At 35.6% G+C, this 25,326-nt stretch overlaps 2 protein-coding genes across 2 annotated transcripts; one reads left to right on the top strand and one right to left on the bottom strand.

Moving 5' to 3' along the window:
• The first annotated feature begins 1,364 nt into the window (after positions 1 to 1,364).
• On the top strand, positions 1,365 to 10,052 carry LOC123560645 (uncharacterized). Its single transcript, XM_053516971.1, has 10 exons — positions 1,365 to 1,661; positions 2,118 to 2,261; positions 2,538 to 2,837; positions 3,673 to 3,891; positions 4,272 to 4,430; positions 5,163 to 5,288; positions 6,464 to 6,622; positions 7,139 to 7,405; positions 8,904 to 8,996; positions 9,935 to 10,052. Exons 1-10 carry the CDS (start codon positions 1,415 to 1,417, stop codon positions 9,958 to 9,960), a joined length of 1,740 nt encoding a protein of 579 aa, XP_053372946.1. The 5' UTR covers positions 1,365 to 1,414; the 3' UTR covers positions 9,961 to 10,052.
• LOC123561311 (proteasome subunit alpha type-2) lies at positions 10,051 to 21,355 on the bottom strand. The gene is made up of 7 exons (XM_053553356.1): positions 21,283 to 21,355; positions 18,663 to 18,739; positions 18,151 to 18,283; positions 13,648 to 13,770; positions 12,559 to 12,646; positions 11,559 to 11,632; positions 10,051 to 10,725 (listed from the first exon to the last, which is right to left on the bottom strand). The coding sequence occupies exons 1-7, from the start codon at positions 21,318 to 21,320 to the stop codon at positions 10,551 to 10,553; spliced, it is 708 nt and encodes a 235-aa protein (XP_053409331.1). The 5' UTR covers positions 21,321 to 21,355; the 3' UTR covers positions 10,051 to 10,550.
• Between the last annotated feature and the right edge of the window lie 3,971 nt (positions 21,356 to 25,326).

Below are 25,326 nucleotides of genomic sequence, written 5' to 3'. Positions count from 1 at the left end.
TAACACTGCATAGATATTTTTGAACGAGCGATGACGTCAATACAATTTCAGCAATAAACGGCGGAGATACGTGAAGTCACATTGTAAAAATTTCATATGATCCAGCTCGTTATTTTGATAAAGATCAGTGGCTGCATTTGACCAATGTTAATGAACCAATAATATTTTAGCGTGCGGCGACATAGCGTCAGTGGTATTTTTTTAATTCATGTGCATTTTAAACGAAAAAACGCCGGAAATAAATATTTTGCCATATTATCAGAATTTATTTTTTGTACATTTTGGTATATTTTTATTATTATAACTCTAATGAATAAGCAGTGACATTTCTTTTGGAACAACCCTCGTATTTACCGATGTGTTATACTGAGATTTCACTTTTTTTCTGTATTTGAATATATTAGGAGATAAAAGTGTTTAGCTCCTCTTAAAGATGTCCAATACGCATCTACAATTAAATGTCATGTATAAAAATACTTGCAGGTTTAGTGGTAGAACACCTTTATACTGAACTCAGCTATATAGATCTACATGTATAACGTTAAAATTAAGACACACACACACGTATGCAAACACGTAAATTATGTTTTCATAGGTACTATGAAACAATTGTTCATATTTTAAATAGAATTAATGTCTAATATATCTTTAAATGAATTGCTATACACCTTACCAAACATTTCTACATAAACACATTGCTAAACTGCAAAATCTTGCCAATCTTGCCAATCTATATCTACTGGTCACTTTTTGTAACCGAGTTACATTAGATATTACCAAAAAAAAACGTTAAGCTTCCTTATTTTATCGTTACGAAACTCATTTTCCCACAAGTCTGCTTATTTAAAATGTTTTTCTCTCATTTCCAATCTGTTGCTTTTAACTTTTCTTTCCGCCGAGACTTGTAGACTCGTCGTTTTTAAGAATACTGTTGTTTTACAAAGCATTAATAATCTCTTACTGAGAAAAGAATGTTTAAATGAGCTCTTAGAACTGTTGGTGTGGAAGAAGGCGTCGCCAAATGTTACATATTTTGTCATAGCCGTATAAGTTAGAGGCCTACAAAATAGTAGAATGAGCTACAAAACGTGTTGTGTTCTGTTCACGTCACTTGCTTTAGTTTAAATCAAAAGTTAGTACATTTGTTGGAAACATAAAGAATTACCAAAACCTTGTTGTAACAGGTCAGAATGTAACGACTGCTTAGCGATGGTGTAACGGATGGCGTTGTCAACTGCAATTACATTCAAATTTTTATAATACTTCAGATATTTATTCAATGGTGTCGATCTTTGTTATCCCAAAATATAATTTCATTTTACTGAATATCACTTAAGTTTAAAGAATATTTCTAGTTTATTTAGACTGTGCACCGTCCTTACAGAGACTGCCGAGACAAAGTCCTTTCAGCAGAATGGGAGGCAGCCCGTTTCATTCAGGAATGGGAGGAATGTCAGGTCCAATGACTGGCCCTATGGGTGGAATGAGTCACATGGGTCCTTCCGCGGGAGGACCGACAATGGGGGGCCAGAGTCACGGAAGTTCTGGTTCAATGTTCCGAACGTCGGTAGGACTGGGGTGTACTCGCCATGATATTGTATGCCCCAAATGGTGTCTTGCTGTAGATGCCAACGGATGCAAGTCGTGTCCTTGTGGGCCAGGTATCTGACTTTTTAGTTTGATTTTATACTTCTAGTAATTAATTTAAAATAGATTGTGAAAAAAAAATCATCATTTCAATCAATATAAAACAGAGTACGCTCTCTTGGAAAATCAGTACTTTGTACATGTACCGTATGAGAGGATTACAGATCTAGACTCCAATGTGCTCTGTACCCGTGATCACTGTACTCAAACGATCGGCGTTATTTAAACATTTTACACCCCGTCATTCATTTTGTATAAAACACATTGTATATTAGACAACTGAATAAATCTCCACATAAGCGACACAATGAGTTTATTCTGTGGGATAAATATCTTTCTAAAACTATCTCTTATAATTGATTTCAAGATTTCATCATTTATATGTATAGGTCTCATTTGCTTCAAACCATTACCATTTTTATTTTATACTTATTAACTGATCCAGTTGATTCAAAATATGTATTTTTCAGCTGGAGGTATGAACGCGATTGCAGGAGGACCGTCTGGTGGTTCGATGGGCGGACCTATGTCTGGTAGTCCGATGAGTGGAGCTGTGTCTGGAAATCCGACGGGCGGAGCAATGCCGATGGGATCAAGTCTAAGCGGAAGTTTTAGTATGCAAAGCACCTTGTAGTATAACTAAAGAATTATGCCGGTTTATATTCTAGGGTGTAAATCTGAAAATATATATTGTGTTGTGCATAAGTATGCCATTTTCTTATTGAAGACATATGCGGTGGCTGATTTCTGCCATGTCGTGACACGACATCATGACAGAAGATTTGTCGTGTTGTCGTCAGTTCGCTTCGTCAACACGATAACTCGACTATGCAGAAATCAGTCACCAACTACAAATCTTGTATATCACTATCTGTGTTTTCTAATTTTAGTAGGCGGGACTGCAGGTGGTGTCGCTGGTGGGATGGTTGCTGGAGGCAGTAGTAATGGTGGTGGCGGAATTGGAATTGGAGTCGGAAGTGGTGTCGGTAGTGGTACCGGGGGCGGGACGTTCATAGGAGGAGGGTCAGTCAGTTCAACTTCAACACAAACCTATATTGCTGCCAAACCCGCGAAACAGTGTGCAGCGACCCTGTTGTGTACATCCACGTGCGATAAATACGTTCTAGGAAGCACAAGTTCTAGTGGATGTAGAACTTGCTCGTGTCCTTCCAGTCATCACGTGTCAACAAGTAGGTCTTTTCACATTGTGATCTGCAAGCATGTAACAGAACTGATTGTAAAAGTTTTCCAATTTTAAATCAACTAATATAAAGCAACAGATTTTAGCTTTGAAAATTATCTTAACATTTTGTTTTTTATTCTTTCTCAGATTTCAGACTGTTTTCTGCGAAAAAAATATGTATACACACGGGCCTATTTCTGTTTCAGCGACAATAAGCTATATCGTTCCCGCTAGAAAGGAATGCACTGTGACTGCCCACTGTATGAGATCATGTGACGGGGGCTATGTTATGTCTAAAACGGACGGATACGGATGTCCTGAATGCTCTTGTCTCAAAGGTACAGATATTTACCCAAAAAAACTTTTCTCTCAGCATTTGATGTCAGTATGTTTTATTAATTACTACAACGTATCAGTGTTGATGTGTAAACCATGAGCTTGTTCCCAAAGAACTTCAAACACGGCTATCGGCAATGAGAATACGTTCGACTCTGTGTCACATCTGATCAAAGCATTGAGCATTGAACATTGAAGATATGTAACAGGAACAGTAGGTCTTTAAAGAGACAAAAAGTGGTCTTTATTGACAGGTGCTCTTTATTCACAGGCTGAAATACACTGTAAATGTTAAAATTGGAAACAAAACCAGTGATCTTTAGAGCCAGGTGTTCAGAGCTGTATTTAGCACAGGTTTGGCTGTATACTAGACTCGAGTAATCATAAAATGCATGATATGTAAGGACTTCTTTGAGATTAGGGCTGTTTCATACAATACTTTTATTAAACACGATTAACTGTATATTTTATACGAAGGATTGTTATAAGGCATTGTCATATTTCAGTGGAGAAGCCGTATGTTCCGCCAATAGAAATAGCCGTCGAACCTCCTCCGGAAAAATATCAATACCCAGTCGAATACGCCATTGAGCCACCGGAGTATACAAAACAGATTCAGACGTACAGTCTCACGTGCGCCGCTCACTCGTGCAATAGCGGATGCACTTTTGGATATAAATGCGGCCGAGATGGCTGTCCATCATGCGAATGTATTCACCCAGCTGGTAAAATTGTGACATCTTGTGGGCTGAGCGCGAAACTATTGTAACTGTATATAAATAAAGAACAAGATACAATAGTTTCGCGCTAAGCCCTCGATCTGTATTGCCTTTCAAAATATCTATATTATTATGATTACTTAAATGCTAACTTCAAAAGTAATTAAAACTTGCTCCTTAGGCCTACCTTAGTTGGGATGTAATTCTACGTTTTGTTCGAGGCTTTTGCCAACCACAATATTTGCCTAATTGTGTTGACTTTTCATTGTGTTCCATTACTAAAATATTGAAGATAATGGGCTGGACGCGGACTGTATATCGTTACGCGTCCTCACGATTCTCAAATAGTGCAAAATGTTTGACTGATATTTAGCTCTATTTTACAGTTGTCGGACTAACAGCGGTACAGCAAGTTTATATAGAGAAACCACTAAGGTGTAGAAACACGCTTGCGTGTCCCTCCAGCTGTAGTCTTGGGTATAAATGTGGAGCTGATGGTTGCCCAACCTGTGAATGTCTTACAACAACAACCTCTTATACACACAGTTAGTATCCTAGACTACCAGGCAGTGCAGAAATAAGGATTTGATTTTTTAAGTGTACATGCGCAGTGCGCAGTGGTAACAAACTGTTTTCACATCTTTGCTAGTCGGAGCACCCAGTGTGCTCCAAGACAGAGGAATAATTCGGAACATGTGTGGAAGATTTTTTATTGGGGTCTTAGTGCAGTGTCTTTAACTGAACAAAGTGATGTCAATAAAACAATACGGAATATTGTCTCACTTTGGTTCCCGGTGTGTAGTCGGGATCTTTACTTTCATTTAATACAATGACGTTCTGCCTGCCTCGGGTTTAATCTAGAACAGTCCGAAGACTTGAGAACTTTTTGGAACACTGTCTTACGTTTTCGGTGTACACCAAAGCTTCATTGAATTGCATGGTCTGGGTAAACTTTGTAGTAATTTTCACCAACCCAAGTATGATTCGTTTCCTTCAGTGTCAGTAAAAATGAGAGAAAGTCAAGTGTAAAATATGCTTATACAAACTACTGATGTGGCGTTATACAAGGCTAATGGTTTAAAGTACGAACAAATGACTTTAATTAAAGGGATTCGAATTTCAGATCGCGAAAATTCAGTTTACAGTGTTTCTAACATTTTCTTTGTTTCGAAGCTGAAATAACGGATTCCAGTTGTTCTTTTTTTTTTTAAAAAAAAAAGGTCACTGTATATAGCAATTTAAATTGAACTATATTACACTATTTTCTATATCTAAAGGCCGACCTCAGTACACTGCCCAGACATGCACTCACACCTTAACTTGCACCGCAACGTGCGCACACGGGTACGAGTTGTTCACAGATGGTACAAGTTCTTGTTCGAAATGTGCGTGCAAGCAACAAGGTAATGTAAAAAAACAACACATTGCAGATAACTATTTAGTGATATCATTAGTCAGTACCATGAAATTAGATAATAACTCTAAGTTACAAGTGTCGCAGAGATGCATCCAACTTCCTTGACTGTTCAACCGTTATATTTACATATTTTGTCATGAACAAATAAAACTATATGTAATCAATGAACTAAGTAACAAACTTCACTATTAAAGATTACACGGTCACACGAAGAACGATTCGATTTCTGAACAAAGTAACACGGATTCCAGAACGAAATGTAATGGATTTGTGAATGTCATTTTGAATCTAGCGATTATAGTAAAGTTGAATTTTATCTGGTTTTGAACGTATTTTTGACAGCGTCAGCTAACATCATGTATCAGCATTATCCTGTTTTAATATTAACAATTTTAATAGACATATTGTCAATATTCCTCTTTGTTCCAAACTTACTTCTTGATATTTTTACATTACGTGTGTCTAAAATGATAATAACGTGATATAGTGTAGAACTGATATTACAACTTTCTACTTAATTTCAAGATGTAACGGATCTCGAGAAAATAGTAATGGGTATCCAGAGAACTTAACGGAATTGTGCCGATATATTTACATAATTAGGAATATACAACGAAAAGCAAATACTGTCTCGGGCTATTTATAAATGCATCAACCGCGGTCAGATATAAAAGAGAAACCAGTGTTTCGTGGTCAATTTGGAGTGGAAATGTGTCCTAAATCCTGATGCTTACTATTACGGTTTAAGAATTAACAAAAACCCAAATCATTTAATCACTATTCAAGCTGAAAAAGAAGGTATGAAGATGCATTAACTGAAAAACGTGAACGACCGGTTGGTAAAGACACTATATAATAAAAATATATCTTACGTTCTTTTGATGAAGACAAAGTTCCTGAAATCCGTAACATTTTGCAAAGAAATCAGTTACAAAGGATTGTCAGAAATCATTTTTTCGTGAGACCGCCTGGTTGGTACTTACTGGCATGAAACATGGTATAAGAATCACAGTATCGTGCAAACCTTAGCTAAAGTTTTACTATACAGTAGAAGATAAACATTCTGTGTAAAGATGTCGAGGTTTCACAAAGCGTGTATAAATAGCAGTTTTTGAAGGAAAACATAGGACTTGGCTCATAGTGTCGATGTTTCAATTTCAGTTGTATACGAGACGCGCCCTCTGTACTCGGTTCAACGACTTGAACCAAAGTACGAGACAATTCAATGCCCAAGTACAGACTCTTGTTCGTCGCAGTGTCCATACGGGTATGAAATAATTCGTTCTGAGGGAAAGTGTCCGAAATGTCAGTGTAAACAAGGTTAGTATGCACTTAAAAGCCCGTAATAGGCTATATTTAGAATGTTCAAACAAACTTAATGAAAAAGAAAACACTTTTTTCTGGTGTTTCTGCTCCTGTAACCGTGTCTACGAATACATCGTCGTTAGATAGCTAAATGTCTTTGTATTAGAAAGGGTTTCACATGCAGCTCAAGATATAAGCAAACGTACTTAAGTTTAAAAAGTGCCTCAGTGGGTTAAGTAAAGAGAAAATACTGATGTCGCTTCTTTAAAAAATGGAGTCTGTTGATTTGTAGAAAAAACTCTCACAACCCAAGTGATTACTGTTTCAGAATGGTAAGAACATTTCGTAAGCAAATATTTTGTTTTTTTTTTTTACAAATTTTGTTTGGAATTCAATAAGGACACAACGTCGAATCATAAACATGCGATATGTGTGTCATTAGCGCCTTTCTAAAGGTGCATGTGTACAAGTGGAATATAAGAGTGCCGGTTCAGTTGTCCTAACAAGCGTTACCGGGGTTTTATTTTTCAGCAGCAGTGTATTACACTGCTTTGACATCAAGCAAATCTTGTGATAACTGTCACGAGTCTTACTACAATTCCGGCAGCACGTACAGCACTGGTGGAAGTGGAATTAGTTACATCATTGGCAGCAGTGCAGGGAACACCGGACATGGAGGAGGAACTAGTTACGTTCTTTCAGGTGGTGGTGGCGGCAAAACAAGTTACATTATTTCAGGTGGCAATGCAGGCGGGGGTGAATATGCTGCTCGAAGTTCTGGTGGAATGGCTTTATATGGTATGCTCTTGATAAATCGTTTTCCTCTATAAAAGGATGCGTTGCAGCAAGCCATCAGAAAAATACATCTGTCACCCGTTCCAGTGTAGTTCATATGGACTGCTGACTTTTGTCATTTTCATGACATATACCCGTAATTAGCTTTTTCAAGGTAGACTACAGATAGAAATCTTGGTGGATACTTTTAAGCAGCTATATTTGCTCTCCAATTTAAGTATTAACTATTCATAAAAATACATATATCTAAAAAGGTGTTTTGAACGATGAATTTTAACTACCATTATGTGTTGAAATGCACGGAAAAGGTGATTTGTAGCCACATGCTGACAAAAAATGTAATAACTTACAGAGTGCCCAACTATTTGAAATCATATGAAAGCTTTACCAAAATTTTCTATGAAAAGGAGCATAATTTTGCAAACTGTAAGTCAGAGTTATGGAACCCCGCTTCGAGTGGTCATTTCATGATGTCGAAGACATATGAAGATTTAGAAAGCATTCAGTACAAAAGTTCCTTGAAAACCTGCTTACATGTAATACTTTAAGTAAAATTTCTATGTTAAAACTGGGGCAATATTTTGCTAAAATGTAAGCCAGAGTTCTGAAACCTGTCATTTGGAGTCTGAGAACATGCAGTCTGGTAGTTTCTCAGAAATATGCTTACGTGCAAAATTGTCACAAAATGTTAAATTGTGTTTGAAAACTTTCAGTAATTTAACAGTTTCTAAGAAATCTGCTAACATGCAAAACTCTATGTTAAAATGGGGCATAATTTTGAAAAAGAGTTATTTTACTTGTCCTGTGCGGTCAAATGATGACAAAGACTTTGGATTTTGAAATCATTTGGGCTCTTAATTACTGAGAAACATGCTTACATGCAAAACTTCCACAAAATTCCTTAAGTTAGAAAGGGAAACAACTTTGACCAAATAAAATCTAGAGTTATGTAGCTTGTCCTGTGATGTCTTTTCATGACGCTGAAGGCATATTAGGTTTGAAAGCATTTGGTGTAGTAATTTCTTAGAAACCTGCTTACACGTAAAACTTTTGCAACACTAATGCAGATAAAAGGGGATGGCAACAAAGGTCCTACTTTTGGATAAAAATCAAATAGTCCAGCTAAAAAATTTTGAAATTGAAAGTTTATAGATACTACAGAATTGTTGACACAAAGATAAAGCACTAAAATACTGACTACTATGTGTCACTTCCAAGTATTGTGTGTAACTGCTTTGTTTTGTTTTATTCATTTTTGTTTGGTTACGCTGCGCTGCGTAGTTTTGTCCGTTTCCGGCCAAACTAATCAATAGTAGGCCCAGCGAAATTGGAACTTGGAGACCTAATATCAAATACAGGTCGATGCCTGGGTATGTTCTAAATTGTAATAGATGTATTATGTAAAAAAGGGGCCTTAATTCAAGGCCCAGATGTTATTTTAAAACATGTCTGGGTACTGGTGTGTGTGTAACTGCTAAGTGCTGTGTGTATATCTTTACAGGATCAAGTGATTGTGAGCCTCTACCTCCAGACTGTCAGCCATCTTGTATAAAGTATGATACTCCTCACTGTAGAAGATGTGTCTGTGAAACCTGTAAGTATCAGGCTCTGTATTTATCACTGTCCAGAGTTAAAAAATGCAAACTGTCCTGAATTTAAAATAAAAGTTACCTTAAAGAAAAAGTAGAAACTCTGAATATTGAGAAAAACGAGACATTGCTCATCCTTGGGTTTACTAAATACTCTTCGAAAATGTTGCTGTTAAAACGCCATTCTAAAGCACATGTATTGTGGTAATAGGATCATGTGATGTACCCATACTTTTCACTGCATTTTTTTTTACCAAATCTTTCAAACTGCACATTGGATTCATGTTTTGCTGGTTAAAAAAACCTTTCAGGATATCTTAAAAGCAATATGTTTATCTAAAATGTGTTTTAAGTAATTTTAAGTAATCATGTTAAGAAATTTTCACAGGCCAAAAACATAGTTTTCAAATGAACAATGCATTCTTTGTAATAAATTTAATATCTTCAAAGTTCAGGAAGGTCCTAGGAGACATATTCAATGTTTTGTTTTGTTTCTGCATTTTCAAGATATTTCTGAAAATTGCATTCCATAAGTTTTGTTTGTCTGTTTTGGGTTTAATGCCGTTTTTCAACAGTATTTCAGTTATGTAACGGCAAGTAGTTAACCTATTAAACCAGTGTTCCTGGATTCTGTACAGTACGAACCTGTTCTCCGCAAGTAACTGCCAACTTCACCACATGAAAAAGAGATGGAGGAAGAATGACCTCAAACGCAATGTTTTTTATCAAATCGTCACGGATAACATACGCCCAGACTGGGGATCAAACATAGATCACATGATCCATAGATCAGTGCTGTCCCTACTGAGCTGAGCAGGTGGGCTACAAAGGTGGTGTGTAAGTGGTGAATAAAATATTTAGTCAGGTTTCTGTTGACAAGTTTACCAAATCTATCTTGAATTTTTGGCCAGACTGATGACTATAAATATTTCCTCTTTTTCAGCATATACAAGATATTCCCAGGGCTAAGACATGAAGATACATTCACAGAATGTTGCAACACTTACTGATACTTCAGTCTGAACTATACATTGAAATGTTAAGAAAATAAAGTAATAACACATTTCATGCATTTTAGTATTTTATTGAGAAACTTGAATTTTAGCACTTCAGTTCATACATACACTTTCATTATTTTGTTCACAAAATTCTTAATTTGGCTCTTACCTGTACTGAAAATAAGAAGTTTAAGATGTTTGATGTCAGTTCAGAGCCTTCAATGAAAATTACTAGTATACAGCAATGCAATAACACAGCCACAGAAATGCTCTCTTTACTGAACTAATGCCTTTGATGAAAACATTGGAATGACAAACAAACAATTTGTTACTACCCTTAAAGAGCCATCTGCTGCAACTTTTCCAAAATTTTTGATTATAGTTCTTTAAAATTATATTTCTGTTCCACCTCGCTCAAAAGTATCTGGGGCTGAGTAGAAAACCATTTATATGATGAAAAAATGAAATGACACATTGAATGTAAAGAATAATTTAACATCAGTTTTCTGTTATGCTCTCAGTATGCATGTTAAAATATGGAAACTAATGGTCCAACACAGATCATTGCACCGAAGCGAGATAATCTTTCACTTCCGCTGTACTAAGTCTCTTAAAACCATCCTGGTTACAGATGCCAATTTCAATGTTGTCTTCTGTCATCTGACCTTCAAAGCTTTCCTTCAGTGTTAGAATAGCAGTGTGTACAGCATCTTCCAATTCTAGACTGTCGCTGTATCTGAAGTGGTAATTTGGTTAGTGTGTTACAATAAATTCTTCAAAAGTAATTCATTAAATTGTAACTGTCAAATTTTTAATTGTCAGCTTTGTAATTTTGCTGAGTTTTAAGCAACAAGATAGATCAGTTCAGGTCATACGGAAATCTTTCAGCTTTTAACAGTTGAAGAAGATGCCTCTACAAGCATTATTTCAGGCAAAGGTGAGCACCTTGGTAAAACCCACAAACCTTCACCAAGCCAGCTGAATGGCTTCCTTACACATCAACTTCAGCACGGCTTGAACCCTAAAGGTGAGAGGCAAGTTCCTTAAAGTCAGCATCCTGATCTGATGCGGAAGACTTGTTAGTATAGTTGTGTGCAATATTTTAGGTCAAGATCTGACTTTCCTAAAGTCAGTTGGAATGCTTCCTCAAAATAAAGAATTCTACAACATAGTAGGGTTTTAAGTCCTTTGTGGCGAGGTGCAGGCTGTTTCAAAGTCAGCAGCATTGAGTTGGAATGTAGTCATCTTCTGGTAACAAATGCTGGCAAAAACCATTCTTTTTTCACTGGATGTAGGCATGTATTAACGTAGAAAAAAACTATATCAACAAGACAATTCAAGTGCTATCAATACCTGTTTTTTATTTGTCAAAATGCTGTGTTGGGACCAAAATATCTATTCTTGTCTGAATGTTTAAAAACAAATAAATGCAGAGATCTATGTCTTTCTTGAAAGGCACTAGACCGGATGACTTAAAACAGTAGTGACATCATCAGGGTGGAAGTCTGAAGATTGAACACATGATCTGAAGCCTGGATCTGCAAAGCAAGTTGCATCATGCTCACTTACCTTTTTTCTAAAAACGTTTTTCCATTTACAAAATTTTTCCCCATAGCTGTTGCCTTCCAGGCGAAATATGCACCCTGAAAATAAAGGTTTATCAATCACTAATCACACTGAAGTGAATGACAATTATTATGAGAATGGAATAGAGAAAAGTGGAAACTTCACAGGTCGCTCAGACATGTCAGATCATAAAGAGACCGTCTCTTTAATCAGACATTAAAATCATTTTTAACAATTACCCTTCACTGTGTTCCTAGGTTCTGTAAAAGTAAAACTTTATTCTCTCTATATATATATATATTCTTGCATGAACCAGGCCGAGGAGGAATGACTAGAGACATACTGATTTCTGTAGATTTGTAATGCTCATTTATTTCAGTCTCAGATCAAACTTATGACTGCTAGATAGCCATATGTCCTTATACCTGTAGATAAAATAATCAAATTACTTTAAATTCTAACTTGCAATTCAAAACAGGGGGAGAAACTGTAGCAAACAAAAGTATGTTTGCCAATACATTCAAGTTTCTTCTCTAGCAATTTCAGCATGTGTATATTTGTAAAGAATACTTCTCTTCAAAAAAAGAAAAGATTTTTCCCCCTTGAACAGAGATACACACTAATGACCTTTCATCGAAATATAAGTTCCTTCAATAAACCTTTTAGCTATATTCCCATACCTTACAGACTAAGTAAAAAAAATGTAATATAATGACAAGCGACAGTAAAGAAAAGTAAACAACAAAACTGTTAAAATCTCTTGTAAAACAAAGGTTATTTAAAATTAGGTTGACATAGGCCATTTTTCAAAAGAAATTAAGACCAAACACACCATAACTACATCATTTCTGACATCATGTCTAAAGCAAGTAGTTCCACAACTGATTATTCTTCTGAATCTTTAGGGAGCTGAATACCGGGTTTTGCATTCGTTTGTGAAATACAAGCTGTATTCTAGACTAAAAATCTGTAGGTATATAATACTTCACAAAATAAAACTTACTGATGGATCACACTGATATAAATATGGTCTTTCTTCATCTTCATCCCATCCTGCCATCAATAATGACACACCAAAGGGACGTACACCACTGAAAAAGTAAAAAGTATGAAGAAATATTTCTAGAATCAAAGGGGCTGTCAAATACTATATTTTGTAAGGTTACTTCTCATACAACACATGTAGAAGAATATAAAAACCACTAACTCTAAATCTGTAAATCATTAATATTTGTGAGAGACTAATTTTCATGGATTTTCAGCTTGGGCGATTCCATAAAATTAAATCCCAGTATAGAGTAAAATTCCTATTCATTTTATAATCAAAATTTGAAATCCACTAATTCATATACATATCAAATAGCCATTTTGACCAAACCAGGAAATTTTGTGCACACAAAATTAAAGCATTTCACAGTAACTACTTCAAGAAAGCTGTCTTATCAGCTACATGAATAACTTTTCTATTTCAAGCAGAAAATTTGCTACAGAGACAAAAACATTCCCAATTACCAGGAAAGTTGTTACTGAATGAACTCAACAATATGAGTTTTAGTTTAATTGGTAAGGTCAAAATCACAACTTATTATAGTACTGACACCTCTATATTAAAGTAATTCAAATGAGCTTAAATGTTTTTAATGGATCTAAAACAAACTGCAGTGTTTGGTACCATTTCCGGGGGCTGAAATTCGGCCCTATCCCTCTCTCCAAAATAAACGTATCTTTTTTCCATTTTTGACAAAACTTCCTTTTGAAAAATCTTTTTTATGAGTTATGTTACTATGTAAACCATATCATCAAAAGCACTAGATAATCTGACAAATGGTACCTTCCCTTCTAGTTGTCCCTGTCACTTTTTTCCTGAACCTAAAAATAACCAACTACTTAAACTGAACTTAACTGCCTAGCAACCCAGGCCAAGTAAACTGTAACACCACATCTGCAACCCTCTGTAGAAGATGGGGTTGGACGGAGCCAATTCTTTTGCGGGAGACAAGATAGCAGAAAGCTTGATATTAAAGTAATAAACAGACTACAAACCCGGACTGTGTAAATTCCTGCATATTAAAGTAATAAACAGACTACAAACCCGGACTGTGTAAATTCCTGCATGACATTAGCCACTCTCTGTACAAGCTGGGATGTTGGTATCTGCTCCTGATACTGAAGGAAGTACTGTTGTGCCAACTTTCTTGCGTTCTTCAACAACACCCTAAAATATACATCAATGGGAAAACTAAACAAGTGAATAAAGTATTGCTATGCAATACAAAATCCCCTACAGGAGTGGACTATTTATCTCAACTACAGAAAAACTTAATGATCTGATATCTGTCAATGATATACAATATTAGGCTAAATAATACAGTATGATTCAATACAAGATGTTTGGGTTTGAATTTCATACCTGAAAATCTACACTAAAATTGCTGTTAAACATTTGCTGATATAAAAAGAATTTAATAACATTTAATTTCTAAATTAGGAAACTAGAAGATGCTTTTGTAGAAAAGCGCATGTCTCCCCCAGTGCACAGTAATAGGCAAGAAGTCAATAGCGGACAGGAGCAAAAGTCCAAGAGACACTGATGGTTGGCTGCAATAGGGATCATCCACTCAGCATGTCCAATCATCCCAAGAAGTTTCAACATTCTTGTCCTAGTGGTTCTCAAGTTATGGATTGGAAATGGTTTTCCATGTTCTTGCTATGTGAACTTGACCTTTGATCGAGTGACCCCAAAATCAATAGGGGTCATTTACTCTGCATGTCCAATCATCCTATGAAGTTTCAACATTCTGGTCTATGAAGTTTCAACATTCTGGTCCAAGTGGTTCTCAAGTTACTGATCGGAAAGAGTTTTCCATGTTCAGGCCCCTGTGACCTTGACCTTTGCTCAAGTAACCCCAAAATCAATAAGGGTCATCCACTCCTAAGTCCTATCATCTTATGAAGTTTGAAGTTTCTGGGTCAAATGATTCTCAAGTTATTGATCAGAAACGTTTTTCCAATTTCTGGCTCCTGTGACCTTGAACTTTGATCAAGTGATCCAAAAATCAATAAGGGCCATCTACTCTATATTTCCAATCAACCTATGAAATTTCAACATTCTGGGTCAAGTGGTTCTCAAGTTATTGATCAGAAACGGTTTTCCATGTTCAGGCCCCTGTGACTCTGACCTTTGATCGAGTAATCCCAAAAATGATAAGGGCCATCTACTTCGTAAGCCTTATCACCCAATGAAGTTTGAAAGTATAAGGTCGAATGATTCTCCAGTTACTGACCGAAAATGAAGCATGACAGGCAGATGGCCCCTGTGACCTTTGATGGAACGACATCAAAAACAATAGGGGTCATCTACTCTGTAGGTCCTATCAACCTATTAAGTTTGAAGGTTCTGGGTCAAATGGTTCTCAAGTTATTGATCCGAAATGGTTTTTCATGTTCAGGCCCCTGTGACCTTGACCTTTAACAGACTTACCCCAAAATCAATAGGGGTCATCTTCTCTGCATGTCCAATCATCCTATGAAGTTTCAACATTCTGGGTCAAGTGGTTCTCAAGTTATTGATCGGAAATGGTTTTCCATGTTCAGGTCCCTGTGACCTTGACCTTTGAAGGACTGACCCCAAAAAACAATAGGGGTCGTCTACTCCATAAGCCCTACCATCCTATGAAGTTTGAAGGTTCTAGGTCAAATGGTTCTCCAGTTATTGATCGGAAATGAAGTGTGACCGATGGACGGATGGACAGGGCAAAAACAATTGTCCACAGGACATGAATGCCCTCACTATGTATTGTTAAGACACAAAAGATTGAGTCCTTTAATGACAGAATAAACTAGAATTGTGTCCTTAGGACACAGATGCCCGTACATGTACATACTGCTCCATCCTCTAAATAGCAAAGTTTTTAGTACAGACCATTTTCACATAAAGGATGTTCGACTAAAATTTTGTAGCATATTGTATTCAGATGTTGTGCATCTGAGCAACTTTGAATCCATTCCTTCAACAAGAGTGCAAGAATGTCACAATATACGCCCGTCACAGCAAATTTCTTTACTCTAGCACCTGTATTTGCAAATGGAATTTTAATTTTGTGGTTGTTTAGTAATAACTAAGTGTTTTGTTTTTCTAAGTGCACAAAAAAACTCCTTACCAGGTAGAGATACCTTAAAATACACCTAAAATTGGAAAGTAACATCTATGTTGTACCACAGAAAAGTGGTCTTGGTTTTTCCCTACGGTCAATTATAAAAAAGTTACAATATAAGTTATTTATAGTAACAACTAAGGGAAGTTAATCTTAAAAAAAAAAAAAAAAAAAAAAAAAAAAAAAAAAAAAATCAAAAAAAAAATTGTAAGTCCACACAAAAATCTTTACCAGGTAGAGACTGGTCAAAACACACCTCAAAATTGGATGTAGCATGCATGTTGTACTACAGAAAAGTGGTCTCGATTTTTCCCTACGACTAGTAATGAAAAAGTTACAATACAAGCTATTTATAGTAACAACAAAGGGAAGTAATTCTAAAGGGAACTGCGCATGACACTTCGTCTCATGATGGTGTATAATTGTGTCAAGTTACATCAAAATCCCTCCATGCATGAAGAAGAAATGCTTCGGACAAAGTCATTCTTGTATCTGACCTTTGGCCTCTAAGTGTGACCTTGACCTTAGACCTAGGGACCTGGTTCTTGCGCATGACACTACGTCTTGTGGTGGTGAACATTTGTGCCAAGTTATATCAAAATCCCTCTATGCATGAAGAAGAAATGCTCCGGACAAGGTTTTCATTCTTGTATCCTTTGACCTCTAAGTGTGACCTTGACCTTAGACCTACAGACCTGGTTCTTGCGCACGACACTCCGCCTCATGGTGGTGAACATTTGTGCCAAGTTATATCAAAATCCCTCTATGCATGAAGAAGAAATGCTCCGGACAAGGTTTTCATTCTTGTATCCTTTGACCTCTAAGTGTGACCTTGACCTTAGACCTAGAGACCTGGTTCTCCCGCCCGCCCGCCAGGGGCGTTCCCATAATACGTCCCGTTTTTCAAACGGGCGTATAAAAAGTGTATGAGGAGTTGGACACACAAGATTTTTCTCTATATTTTATACAGCAAAACTATCAAAGGGCCAAGTTCAGCATAACTAGGGGGATGTAACATTTACTCTATTTAATGACGACATATATTATATATTTATGATAGTTTTTCTTTAAAGGCACTGGCCTCCAGATTGTTCGAAAACAAAACAAATTAATGTTTTTTTTACAGATATCTGGAAATTAACGCTGTATTTCTTAAGAATGCTTTGAAACTTAATTACTGACAGACTATATGACTACATGAGAATTAGTTGTTTTTACTACTTTTCACGACAAGCCTCCAAAATCGGGAGGTCAGTGCCTTTAAAGTTAAAGTACCAAGTTATTTGAATATTCTTTTATGTAGATATAAGTTGTAGGCTAGACAAAAAAAATGGCATAACATTTTTGACCTCTTAAGCGTGACCTTGACCTTTGAGCTAGTGTTAGAACTGACACATTGTCTTATTATGGTGAATGTTTGTGCCAAGTTATTTGAATACCCATGCAAGTGCAGCAAGTATAGAAAAGTTACGAAACAGACGAGAAAAATTACCTTATATATTTGACCTCTGCTTGTGACCTTGACTTTTAACGTAGGGATCTGCATTTTGTACACAAAACTGGTATATTGTCCTGCTATGGTGGTCATTTGTGCCAAGTTATTTTAAAATCTGACATCGCACAACAAAGCTATAGGCCGGACACGATATTATGCACAGACAGACACACATACAGGGGTAACACTATATGCCCTCCATTTTAATAGTGGGAAAATAACAAGAGCTGTCATAGGAGGCTGTGCGCTCAACCTTTTCGATGTGTATAATTAAACTGATGTTATACATGTGTCCTAATAATAAGTTCCTTGTACTGAAAGTAACCACTTGAACCAGAAACCCTCAATACTTAACTTGTCCACCATCATGGAGGCTATCCAGTTTAGAGGAGTTTCAACTTACATTACTAACTGGGAAAAACATATTTGCTAAATTCTACAGCCACTATGAAAGTTTTCAAAAGATTAAAACCATTTTCACACTTTAAGGCCTATTTTGTTAATAAAGAAATCCAAGTGGAGATTTCCAAATAAAAGTAAAACACATCAAAATGTCAGTCAACTCTGCTCGCCATTTTGTAAAATTTGATACATTATTTGGTAGTAAAACTTCATAGCAAATTATCTTTAGTTGCTTTTTTTTTTGTTTCAATCTACAACAAATTTTAATCGAGATGATGTACTTTGTTTTATTTCAATCATCATTTGCATTTTATCTTCGAAGATTGAAATCCACAAATTCATATTGCCACAAAAATGCTGTTTCAGCCCAAACCCTGAAATTACAAGCCCATGAAATTAAATTAATTTCAAACTGCCCGTTGAAACAATCTTTAACACAAGTGATTTTATTCTCTCTTTTTTGTGAGTGGGTTTCGGATGAGGATGGAATTAGCATGATACCTAACTTTGGCATATACTTGTAGGTTATATTTATGAAACAAACCTGTAATCTGGTCCCATACCACTGTATACCATTCCAATGTTTTTTGTGATCAGTTCAATCTTGTGTATACTACTGTCATCATACAAGATGGATTTCTGTTTCTTTTCTGTTGCCAAGACAACACCATTTGTTGCTGTGAAACAAAAAGCAGCCTATTTTTGCACCTCTTTCGGACTTAAAACCAATGTAACACATTCAATAGTAGTTAATGCAAGGATGTAAATGTAATCTTAGGACAAGTTTGGTCAAAATTCAATAATTAGTTCACCTGCCTGACAGGGCGATATTTGCATATTGCAATTATGCATGTAAATGTACCAAGTAAATTTCAGAAATGCTTTTACAACAATATGTCATTATTAGAGCAGTTTTTACTTCGGTCTTAGGTACATTGATTCTTTTAAACAACATTTTAAACACTCACATGTATTTCAAACCCAAATGAAAATCTACAAACTGAAATTAATTACTTTATTGTATCAACCAGGGTGGTAAATTCATGAACTTTTTACCTTTAATGCCAACAGATGGTGCACCAGCGGCAACAGCTGCTAATGCATATTCAATCTGAACCAGCTTCCCTGAGGGGCTGAAATAAATACAAAAATTTATTAGATGTTTTGAATGAAAGACTGTGTAATTGTGTGAACAATGGATATTCCAGTAATATAGTATCTATTGATCCCTGGTAATCATCTGTAGTCTTGTAATACAGTATCTACTGATTTCTAGAAGCAGCAAGTACACATGCTAATAGAGTAGTTGTATAACTGTAACGTCCAGAAAAGGGCATATCTCATAATCGGACATGAAAGTCCCAATAATATGCTCATGTACACCTAGGTAAATGGTGCATACCAAGTTTCCTTTCATTTGGATAGAAACAGTAGGAGGATATGAGTTCACATGGTACAAATTAGCTGTAACAAAACTTTAACCTGAAATTCTAAGTTAAAGGGGGGATAATTCATTAAATATTGGTACCAGAGTTATGGGCCTTGTGTCATATGATGTGGGAGATGATGTGGAACAACTACCTTCAGTTTGAATCAAATCCATTTAGGAATAACTGAGATAGAGTGAAAGTGTATCAAAACTTTAACCTGAAATTCTAAGTAAAAAGGGGGGATAATTCATGAAATATTGGTGTCAGAGTTATGGCCCTTGTGCCATATGATGTGGGTGATGGTGAGGAATAACTATTTTTAAAAGTTTAAAGCAAATCCATCAAGTAATTACAGAGATAAGGAGGAAAAAGAGAAAGTGTAAAAAAACTTTAACCAAGGGGGGACGCGGAAAGACGCCGACGCCGGAGTGAGTAGGATAGATCTCCATATACTTTGTATAGTCGAGCTAAAAAGGGGGCATAATTTGGCCCAAATGCATGTCAGAGTCATGGCTCGTGATGCTATCACCTAGTTTTATGACCCCGAAGACAAATGTGAAGTTTCAATGCAATATCTGCATAAGTTTTGGAGATAGTAACTTGCATGTAAAACTTTAACAAGGATTTTCTAAGTCCAAATGGGGGCAAAATTAGGCCAAAATACATGTCAGAGTTATGGGACTCCCAGTGAGGTTGGTAAATGACCTAGAAAAAGAAAAAATAAGTTTCAAAGCTATATGCCTTTAAATGATAGCCATATGTACTTGCACGCAAAACTTTAATCAGAATTTTCTAAGTCCAAAAGGGGGGCATAATTTGGCCAAAAAGCTGGTCAGTTATGGTTCTTATAGTTGCCTTTATATTTCACTTACAATGAGACATGGTTACGATTTTTTTTTTATTTTCTTGTTATATCTCGACTCCAACGCTGTCCAAGTTCAAGTATATGTTACCTTATTCTCACTGTTTTTTCACAAGACATACAAGACGTAATGTATAGGACTAGGATTCTAAAATAAAGCATATAAAACCTAAATCTATCATTTTAATTAAGAAATTTAATATATCAGATATTCCAGCGGACTGGCAAAATGGCTTAGACCGGTCATGACTCCAGATGTAATTCTGAAATACATAGTGTAAACTGTATCAGTATATGACTATAAATTTTAAATTATTATACTTTTCAAATTATTTCCTAACAGAAATAATATATAATAATCATTAGACACGTGCTATGTATGAAGAATTACTATTGAACTGATATTTTCATTTTTCGTACCCGTTAGGTACGAACAGGTTGAGTACGAAACGCGTATAATCGTCCTTTTATGCATTGAAATTGCGTAAGTAATAACAATTATTAACAGATTTTAATTGGAAATAAAAACATTTTCTTGGAACATTCATTTCTGGGGACAAATCGTGACTCTTTTCCTTAAATAACTTATAAGAAAATAATTCATAACGAAAGTGAAATTCTGGTCAGCTGTTCGTCAGCGTTGTTCCGACATTCAATTTTCTCAATAAATATTACTTCTGCTTTGTAGTTTCAGTCAAATAGTAATATCGATCAGGTATCAAACTGTCTATCCGTCACTGTTGATACTCCGTCTTTTACTTGACACTTAATTAATTGTTGTTTTTGATGTTTTTACACATATGAATAGTTAGGTACTGACTGGGTAGTGTAATTTTAAGAAAAGAAATGTTAAATTTGAATTACAAAGTATCATGGACAAATAATTTTATTCAAGAAATGGAATTCTCTCCCTTGGTTTAACAGAAGTTTGAAAAGAATGTCCCGGAAGAAGGCTTGTATATATAAGTATGCAAAGAGGATGAACAGTTGGTCGAACTACAAACAATTTCAGAAACTGTAAACGCGAGTTCAAAAAAGCTGAAATTTCTGGGTTAGCTCTAAAGGCAGTACTAGGCAGTAAAGTATCATATACCTATGTTAAACCTAACCCTAACCTCTAGTCAGTGTATTGTACGCTCAGTGTACTGCCTATAGTCAACTTCGATACTGCATAAATTTTATAAGTAACGAAATTTCTTATGTACCCCACCCACCAATTATAACGAAGCGGCATGAGTATGCAGTCTAAAAATCGTAAAATAAAGAATAACTACGATAAACTGTTATCTCAAATTGGTCTGGATGACACCGAAATTAGTTGTTTACAACGTTTATTCAACGAGAACCCTATAAACACAAAATTATGCTGCAATAAGCTCAAAACCTGAAAGTTGTCAGCGAAAAACTGTATCTTTCCGACATGTTTGTTGTTGTTGTAGTCTCTAGCCGATTTTGTCTAAAACCCGTACCTTACCGTACATAAAGGATAGAGTTGGCTTTTTTTTTGTAAAAGTTGCCAACACAGCTACGAACAAGTATAACTAACACCGAGTATTTTAAAATGTTTTTTTCTCTGATTTCGGTGCTCAAATACTTTGTACTTTCAGGAAAATTCTGGAAAAAAACCCACAATCGTTTAAATTGATTTCAGACTTTAATGAATGTAAGACCTTTGTAATACTCTATGCTTATAAACATAAGTTAAATAGTGAAAAGGTAAAAATGTCAGATGATGCAACGGAAAAAAAGTGTGGCAAGTGATAGCCCTAACTAAAGAAAGAAAGTATATTGAAAAAAAATCATTGAATGGCATTTGTCGAGGCATTTTCGACGAACGACAAACATTTATCTTAAAGATGTTCACGGGTGAAAACCCTAGCCTGATTTCCGTGATCCTTAGTTATGGTAAATAGCGGGATCGTAGCGATGTTATCTAATTCCCCTGTGGTGTCCCAGAGGGGAAACACATAAGTTAAGATAATAGAATCTGATACAACAAATTTAATGATAACTGGGTTATAATGAAATAAAAAAATATTAAAATAAAATAAAACATCTTCGAATTTTTAAAATACATATTTCACGAATTCGTACAGTCCAGACATACATATTGCTTTTAACTCAGGACATAGGTCCCGACGACAGCACAGACATCTTTATTTACGGTTTCCGGTTTCGGTTGTGTGAAGACGCACAACAATTTCACTCCGGGAGAACGTACGTTCCAACGTAAGTCAAGTCACAACGATAACATGTGACAACATCTCAACGACGATTGTTACTGTGTCGCTCCGTACGACATTGTTGATTCATTTATTATGTGTAATAAAGCATTGATTCTACGTTTTCATAACTGAAAAGGTGAGTTTAATGTATGAAAGCTATATATTAGCTATTTGCAGCAATTTTAAAGATAAAACGAACTAGATACAAATAAACTTATGTAAGCTACTGTAACGTTTCAGTGCAACACAAATCCCGTCAGTGAAAAGCTAGCTCATCACCAAAGGTGATTTGATGTGCTTATATACTGTCATTTTACTCCAATGACAATCGACAGGTTTACAAATTTGCATATTAATGGAATTACTCCCCTTTATGCTTTCAGTAATCGTTACATTACTTTCCCCTCCGAGAAATCTCGTCCCGTGATTTGGCCTAGGAAAAACATGGGTAAGGCAACTCCAGTCCGGCAGTTGACTTCATCCCACCGCTGCCACCATTTGTAACGTTTCAGTGCCACACAAATCCCGTCAGTGAAAAGCTAGCTCATCACCAATGGTGATTTGATGTGCTTATATACTGTCATTTTACTCCAATGACAATCGACAGGTTTACAAATTTGCATATTAATGGAATTACTTCCCTTTATGCTTTCAGTAATCGTTACATTACATAAATGCTGCAAGGTCGCAACGATAACAGAAAATATGTGACAACGTCTCATATACAGTGTCGCAAAGTCTCAAATTACCATTTTAAATAGTAGAAAATTCGTATGTACATTTTCTCTTTACGTCGAGACCATTTCTTGGACACTTTCATAAATGACTGGATGATGTCTTAGCAAGGTACAACAATTTAATCAGCATGACACATTTGTCGTTCACAAGCTAAGCTATCAATTTACATTATAGTCTTATGCAGGCTGGAATAAAAGTCTTTGAAATGGATACAAACAATCATATAATTATACAATTTCAGCATGAATTAAAACGTATAGTTAATGCTCTACAATAGAAACAAGTATCTTCAGGTGTTCCCTATAGAAATACTTTCATTTATTTTAGATACCATGGAATTTTGTAAGCATTGTCGCGGTGACTCCTACACAATAGTGTTGTGCAGTTGAAACATTACTCATACAATCAATTTTAAAAAGTGTATAAATGTTATGCATTTCAATGTTCACATTGTACGTTAAAAGTGGATAGAGAACCTGAAACAGAAAGTGTTTAAGGTTTTAATACTTGGAGGAACACAACAATTTTATAATTTTATACAATACTGCATTTCTTTCTCCTTCGTCCTTTTTTAAACACGTGCATTTACTGTAAATTTCATTGTTTCGCGTTGTTTTCATCTACCACTGTCCTTTTTAAATTCACGGAACTTGTGCATTTACTAAGATCCGCCGTACTTCTGCCGCTTATTGCATCACCATTTTACTTTTCTTTTTCAAACTCAATTAATGAAAGTTGTGCAGTAACTCGAATCTCTTTTACTTTCGCGTTTTACTGAATCGCCCTTTTCCTTTCTTCAAATTGAAATTCATGCAAAGATAAGCATTTATTTTAATCTCAGACAAATTTGCATTTTACTGCGTCCCTTTCTCTAGAAACAAAATAAAACTTGCTTTTCAACAATCTCATTAAATTATTACTTATTTCTTCCCTCCAATCTATGTTCGCAGTGACTGAAGTATTTATTCATGATTATTTCGCTATTTTACTACATCTGTTTAATCCCCTCGCTTTTTTAAAATTCACAGTTGATTAGACCGTATGATTTTACTGAAATCCCGTATAGTTTTACATTTTCCTTACTTGTTATGAACATATTTTGTTTGTTCAATAGATATCCTTTACAAAGATCTTCTTATAGAGTTAAAGGCGCTCGCGGTAGTTTCGTGATTTTTTTTTGATTTTTTTTGCAATAATAGATTTTGATGAAATTGTTCTGTATTACAAGATCATGTTATGATGTGTTGAAAAATGAAATAAAAATACTCACCAGCACTGTTTCAGTTTTATTTGCCCCCATATATGATGCTATTTTGAACATTTTTCAAAATTTCCATACTCATACCATGTATTTCAGTAAAGTACAATACCTAGCATAAATTTGAAATCTAAGCATTTTTATGACAGAAAACAATACTTCTAGTGGAAACATGCTCAGAGAAATCAAAAGAAATTGATTTTGTAAAATAAAAGCAATAGTTGTTCTGCAGACCCGATGGTTATTTTTTCATATTTTTGTCGATCTTAAGTTGGTATTTCTGCTATTTTATCGACTCTGCGCATGTATTTGGTTATGAAAATTTGTAGGTCACCATATTAGATTTGGCTTACATAAACTTACAACGAGGTGGGGTGTGGCGGGCATTTATAGAACGCTTGTTGGTACAAAATACGTATTCAATTTTCATTTCAAACAAGGACATATATTCAGCCAAACTCTTGACAGTATTCTGTTTTTGTCCACAGACTTAGGCAAATATAGTTAACAAGAGGACCAACTGGTCCTAGGTCGCTCACCTGAGGAACATCTGGAATAAACTGGCTTAAGGTGTGACTGAAGAAACTGTTTTTTCTGTATTCTTAAAGGAAGAAACAAAGAGGAATCATTCCGGCTGCTTCATCCTTAACCTTTAACTGATTGATCTTAAAAAAGCAATAGGGGTTATCTACTCCATTTAGCCAATCATCCTACCAAGTTTGAAGGGTGTAGGTTAAAGGCTTCTCAACAAATGCTACGAAAACTGTTTTAGTGTTTATCGATATTCGGGAACAATGTTTTGTACGGAGAATGGCGGAAATGTACGGAAACTGAAGTCTATTAGAAATGCATTTCGCGGTTGTTGATATTTTTAAATATTTTTATACATGGAAGTATATAAAAGTTGACACAATACTAATCCAAAGAAGTATAAAATACACAGAATGGCAACTGGCTGTAATCTCGCGTGAGCTCGTGTCAGAGCGTGATTCGGCGTTATCTTACTAAAAACAAACATCGGCGAGCATGGAGTTACAATTTGTACCTTTAAAACTACATCTAAAATACATGTTAGCTTCTAAAACAAAATTAGTTTAATTTGAAATGGTCTTAAGACACGAAGTACACGTTTTTTTTGCCATCGAAAGAAGCGTGGTCATACGGTGATAATTATTTTACCGATGAATAATTGCTTTCGCATACAAAA

The sequence above is a fragment of the Mercenaria mercenaria genome, chromosome 10 (genome assembly GCF_021730395.1).
Source record: "Mercenaria mercenaria strain notata chromosome 10, MADL_Memer_1, whole genome shotgun sequence".
NCBI classification, from domain to species: Eukaryota; Metazoa; Mollusca; class Bivalvia; order Venerida; family Veneridae; genus Mercenaria; species Mercenaria mercenaria.
This window is presented reverse-complemented; position numbering and strand designations above follow the sequence as displayed.

Coding starts and splice junctions, on each gene's coding strand:
- LOC123561311 (XM_053553356.1), bottom strand. CDS start 21,320: ATGTCGGAAAGATACAGTTTTTCGCTGACAACTTTCAG. Junction 18,740..21,282: donor TTTTCGCTGACAACTTTCAG/GTTTTGAGCTTA, acceptor TATTTATTTCAG/CCCCTCAGGGAAGCTGGTTC. Junction 11,633..12,558: donor TATATCAGTGTGATCCATCA/GTAAGTTTTATT, acceptor CTTTATTTTCAG/GGTGCATATTTCGCCTGGAA.
- LOC123560645 (XM_053516971.1), top strand. CDS start 1,415: ATGGGAGGCAGCCCGTTTCATTCAGGAATGGGAGGAATGTCAGGTCCA. Junction 2,838..3,672: donor CAGTCATCACGTGTCAACAA/GTAGGTCTTTTC, acceptor GTCATATTTCAG/TGGAGAAGCCGTATGTTCCG. Junction 6,623..7,138: donor GAAATGTCAGTGTAAACAAG/GTTAGTATGCAC, acceptor TTTATTTTTCAG/CAGCAGTGTATTACACTGCT.